The sequence below is a fragment of the Penaeus monodon genome, chromosome 14 (genome assembly GCF_015228065.2).
Source record: "Penaeus monodon isolate SGIC_2016 chromosome 14, NSTDA_Pmon_1, whole genome shotgun sequence".
NCBI lineage: Eukaryota > Metazoa > Arthropoda > Malacostraca > Decapoda > Penaeidae > Penaeus > Penaeus monodon.
The window spans coordinates 31562547-31567546 of record NC_051399.1 but is presented as its reverse complement, the minus strand read 5'-3'; the positions used below and the strand labels follow the sequence as shown (position 1 = coordinate 31567546).

The window sequence follows — 5000 nt, the reverse complement described above, 5'->3', positions numbered from 1 at the left end:
ACTCACGTTAACCGTATTTCATAGGTATTTTCATTAACATCGATGGGATGGCGATTATCAGTATACTCGTAAGTAATATTCAATAATTATTATATAAAACAGTGAAAAACAAACAAACATGTACAGGTAGAATATAAGCATGTTTTCCCTCATTAACTTTGACGAGAAGCCGATAACTTTCCATTAATAGCTGTTGTCATGTGTAAGAGGTCACCTAATAGGACAAACCTTGAGTTTTGGAGTCATATATTATTGCTTTTATGTTATCATTACCTTTGTTTTTTTTTCTAATTATTACTACTCTAATAATATAAATGATATTTATCATTATCATTGTTTCTATTACTGATGTTACTACTACTATAACCATTGCTCCACCCTTTACTCAAGCACCCATTCCTTCAAACCTACCAGAGCTTTTTCCCTTTTTATGTAATGTGAAAACAGGAGAGGTGATAAACAGCATTATAACATGATTTTAGTTTTCGTTTTCGGAGACATTTTCTGAGAGTTTTGCGAGCTTGTGAAAGATCAATATTTTTTTTTCTTTTTCTTTTAACCTGACTTACAATATCATATGTGTGTAGTTAACTAATCAAGAACACACATACGATATTGGTAAACGAGTAAATAAGGTGCTCTCTGTTTAAAGTATGTTGAGCGTTAAAGTTGTTAAACGGGGGAGATGAAAATACGCAATTAACAATGTTTACATCCGTCTGGACATCGGTAATAATTATGGGACAATAAATCCACAAAATAATACAACACCTAGAATATTCAGTTTATTGAATGCTGTACAGTTATGGGTCAAGACTACACAACTGAAACCTATATTGACGAATAGCACTTCTTAGTATTAGTTTTACTTGGATCTGAGGGTAATGGATCTATTTCACTCTTTCTCTATGAATAGGTCTACTTGGAATATTTCTCTTACCATCTATTTTACATGACATACAACCAATTTGATTTATCACAACGATTCTTTCCCTTCCACAATCTTTTTCATTTTACCCACAACCTGTTTTGTTTCTACCACAAACTTTTTTCATTTCCTCAACAACCTGTTTTATTTTTCCCACATGTTTCATTTTCTCCATACCTTAATATATATATATATATATATATATATATATATATATATATATATATATATATATATATATATATAATATACACATATATACATACATATATATTTATATATGTACATACATATACACACACATATACATATATATGTATGTATATTCCATCTTGGTCAGACTTTGTGCTCCTTTGATTAAATGGTAGTGAGCGTTCAGCGGGATCAGGGTTAGAGTCCGGCTAACGGCACTGTAAGCGAAGAGAAACATAAAGCCAACAAATAAAACTGAGAAAAGGGGAATAAGGAAATCAAAAGCAAAGAGAAAAATCAAGTGAACAAATATATTCGTAAAGAAAAGAAGAAGGAGAAGAAACAGAAATGCCCACGGCCAGAAAATCAGATTTAAAAAAAAACGAAGAAAAGGGAACGTGAAATAATTAGTGTAGATAAGAAACTCTCGAAAAGTTATCACTTTCTACTCCATCTACTTTGAAACTACAGTATAGACAAGTTGAGGCCAAAGGGTGCGCTTGGCGAGAAACAAATGCACGGGGAGAAAATAATAAGGAATTAAGCAGGACGAGAAACAAGACGAAGGCATCCCGAGCGGTGTCGGGGTAACGTAGGTATGCCAGACGTTAAGTATTGGGATCCACAGCTTTCGTGGGCGGGCAGTGGAGGTGCATTTAGCCACGGTACCATTGGTGACGGTACAGGGACGACGAAATCTGGTTCTGAAAAAGAAATCGGGAAGTGTTAGCGCTCCCAGACGACGGAACAGAGCTTGGACGTGACGGGTCGGGTGCAGGACCAAGGGTGTTGTGTTATTTTTTGTGAATTCATATTTGATATAATTTTTTTTGTATTTTACTCTTCGTGATGTTGATAACATACACGCACACACACACACACACACACACACACACACACACACACACACACACACACACACACACACACACACACACACACACACACACACACACACACACACACACACACACACACACACACACGTGTGTGTCTTTTGTATTAACCAATATTATACCACTTTAATGTTTCTCTATACTTGTATATATCGATTTACATAGTTACTCATTATCTTAAATCTTATTCCCAAATATGTTTATAACACAATAAGATCCTTTAAAAATTATTCTACAGGCAAGATCTTGGTCTAAAAACACTATCATTCTTATGCAATTAACAGTAGTAGTAGTAGTAGCAGTGAAAATTAATGATTTTGAGATAAATAAATTCAATCAATCATGCGACTTAATATCATTTACCGGTACGCTCTTCTATATTACTATAGCCTTCCATTAAAAAACTAAAAGTAAAATGATAACACTCAAGTGTATATAATATTTAGTGGGAAAAATAGATTGTCATAATATACAGGCGGGGATGTGGAGGGAAGGGTAACATTGGACACAGTATGCACAACACAGATAATAAATAGAACGAGGTTTAATGCTATTCCATTCATAACTCTTAACATGCATACACATCTCGTTCAAGATAAGGTTTGAGAAAAAAGAATATAGAAGAAGAAGGAGGGGATGATGATGAGAAAGAAGAAGAAAAGAAAGAAAAAATAAGAAGAAAAAGAAGAAGAAGAAGAAGAAGAAAAAGGAAGAAAGAAAAAGAAGACGCAATAGTGGCAACAGAATAGAATAAGAAGAAGAATAGATAAAAAAGAAAAGAGAGAAAAAAACAACAACAAAAGACTATCACTGATGTCGTTACCTCGCACACCGTAAACAAAACAAGGGAGTGTCACGGGAGAGTGTGAGGGTGTGTTAAGGGTGGGCGGGGAGATCACAAGTCCTCACACACGGCGCTCTCCAGACACAGCCTCACCAGGAACTGCTCGAGGTTGGAGATGAGTTCCTTGCGCGAGTAGCCTTCGTTCATGAGGTTGAGGAAGAAGAGGCGGTGGCGGTAGAGGAAGTCCTCGTATTCGGAAGAGGCTCGGATGATGCGTCTCGGCTGTGGGAGGGGAGGGTGAGCATTAGACGAGGGTGAGCATTAAACGAGGGTGAGCATTAGACGAGGGTGAGCATTAAACGAGGGTGAGCATTAGACGAGGGTGAGCATTAGACGAGGGGTGAGCATTATAAGAGGAGGGGGTGAGAATTTGAGGAGTGATCATTAGACGAGGGGGTGAGGATTAGAGGAAGGGGTGACAATAAGGGGAAGAGGGGGATGAGAATTAGAGCGGTTAGTACCATGTACATTGAGTGGTAATTAAGAGTAAAGTACGATACAAAAAATGCTACCCTGTGAATAGACCAGATGAAAAAGATGTATTAATGATCGTGAAGTGAGGGCCTATTTGATATATCTCAAGTAAAAGGAGGATAGTTTTTTAGCAGAGAAAATCGTTACTAAACTGAATATATTGACATATAGTAACCAGTTGTTTTAGAACAGGTTATATAATTTATTTTCGCGAGAAATCTTTGATGGTCACAAATTAATCAAATGTATGACCAACGGTCGAAGTGTAGTAAGCGAAATTAATGTTTTGAATTATGAGCAGAAAAAAAAACATTACCAATATGAAGAAAAAATGAACATAAAACCAATCTGTCTACTACACTGTTCATACGAGTCTGTTTCCTCCCGTCCGACGAATCTGACTCCAAATCGACCGAATTTTCTGTTTTAATTTCCCATGTCTCACGTTGCGAGGCAGTTCTTCCACAGTGGGAGATGGGTGGGATGGGATGAAGATAGAGAAAGGAGGCAGAAGGTGATAATGATGGAATGGGAGGGCGGGAGATGAGTGAGATGGGAATGGGGGAAAGGGATGAAGATAGGAAGGGAGGGAGAAGTTGGTAATGATGGAATGGGAGAGCGGGAAAAAAACTCATAAACCTTTACCTAATTTCGACGCTTTTCCAGGTGAGTCTCGACCGCGCGTTCTCTGATTTGGTTTCGCTTTGCTGTTATTTATCAGTTCATTCACGTGCATTATTTACGTACATATCAGATCGAAACTGAATACAAATCTTGTCTTAGATGAGCTGACATTGTTATAACCTATCTTGTACGAAAAAATAACAATCATACGCACAATATGTACTTTGGTGTAAGTGAATAAACCGATAGGTTGGGCCAACCGAGATAATAAATACTAGGACAATAAATACAGTTTTCTCAGGAGGGGAAGCAGCAGATTGACGGCTCTTTCAGCGAACGAGTTTGAATTAGTGACATGTATCAGTTGAATCACAAGGCTGAAAGTTGGAAACCAGTTCTTCAAAGACCACTCGGTGATTCGGAGAGGAAAAGTATGCGATTTTCCTTTAAATGTTGTTAATAAGAGAGTTATGTTTGCAACTATGCTTATAAAACAAGATATAAGTTAACAGAGAAAAACTCGTAAACCTTCAGTATTTCATGAACATAAAGGCTTAGGTCAATGAAATATGTATATAAGTATAGTAAAGTACAGTGAAAATATAATTAAAGGAATAGGATGAGTCAGCGAAAAGAATAAATAAAATTAACATAACGAGATTAATAAAAATAGCTAAAACTGAACAGACGGAGAGAATGTGTTTGTTCAATGGCCAGGTGATTCGTCTCGGAGGGGGGGGGGGGAGGAGTCGGGTTAGCGAGGTATGAAGTAAAACAATAAAAAGGATAACGTACATTACACAACAACAACAAAAAAAAGTTATTGAACTAGAATTTATTATTTTTTTCTTGACTGTTTTCATTGTTTTTAGTTTTGTTTGTTGTTTGGCCGATTTCTTTAACGATTCATTAGGTTTTATTAATATTATAGTTTATCCAATGTATCTTTATCAGGCATTACTGTTTATCATTTCCATAATTCCTATACTTTCTTTTTGAAGTTTCCTGTTCCTAGTGCGCGTGTGTGTATATATATGTGTGT

At 36.5% G+C, this 5000-nt stretch overlaps 1 protein-coding gene across 1 annotated transcript in view; it reads right to left on the bottom strand.

Moving 5' to 3' along the window:
* Positions 1 to 1207: 1207 nt before the first annotated feature.
* Positions 1208 to 5000, bottom strand: part of LOC119580679 — a 32695-nt gene continuing 28902 nt past the window's right edge. The window contains exons 4-5 of the mRNA XM_037928777.1: positions 2954 to 3082; positions 1208 to 1824 (exon numbers count right to left, since the gene is read on the bottom strand). Coding sequence (XP_037784705.1) covers positions 1777 to 1824; positions 2954 to 3082 — 177 coding nt within the window. The 3' untranslated portion in view covers positions 1208 to 1776. The remainder of the gene's footprint in view (positions 1825 to 2953; positions 3083 to 5000) is intronic.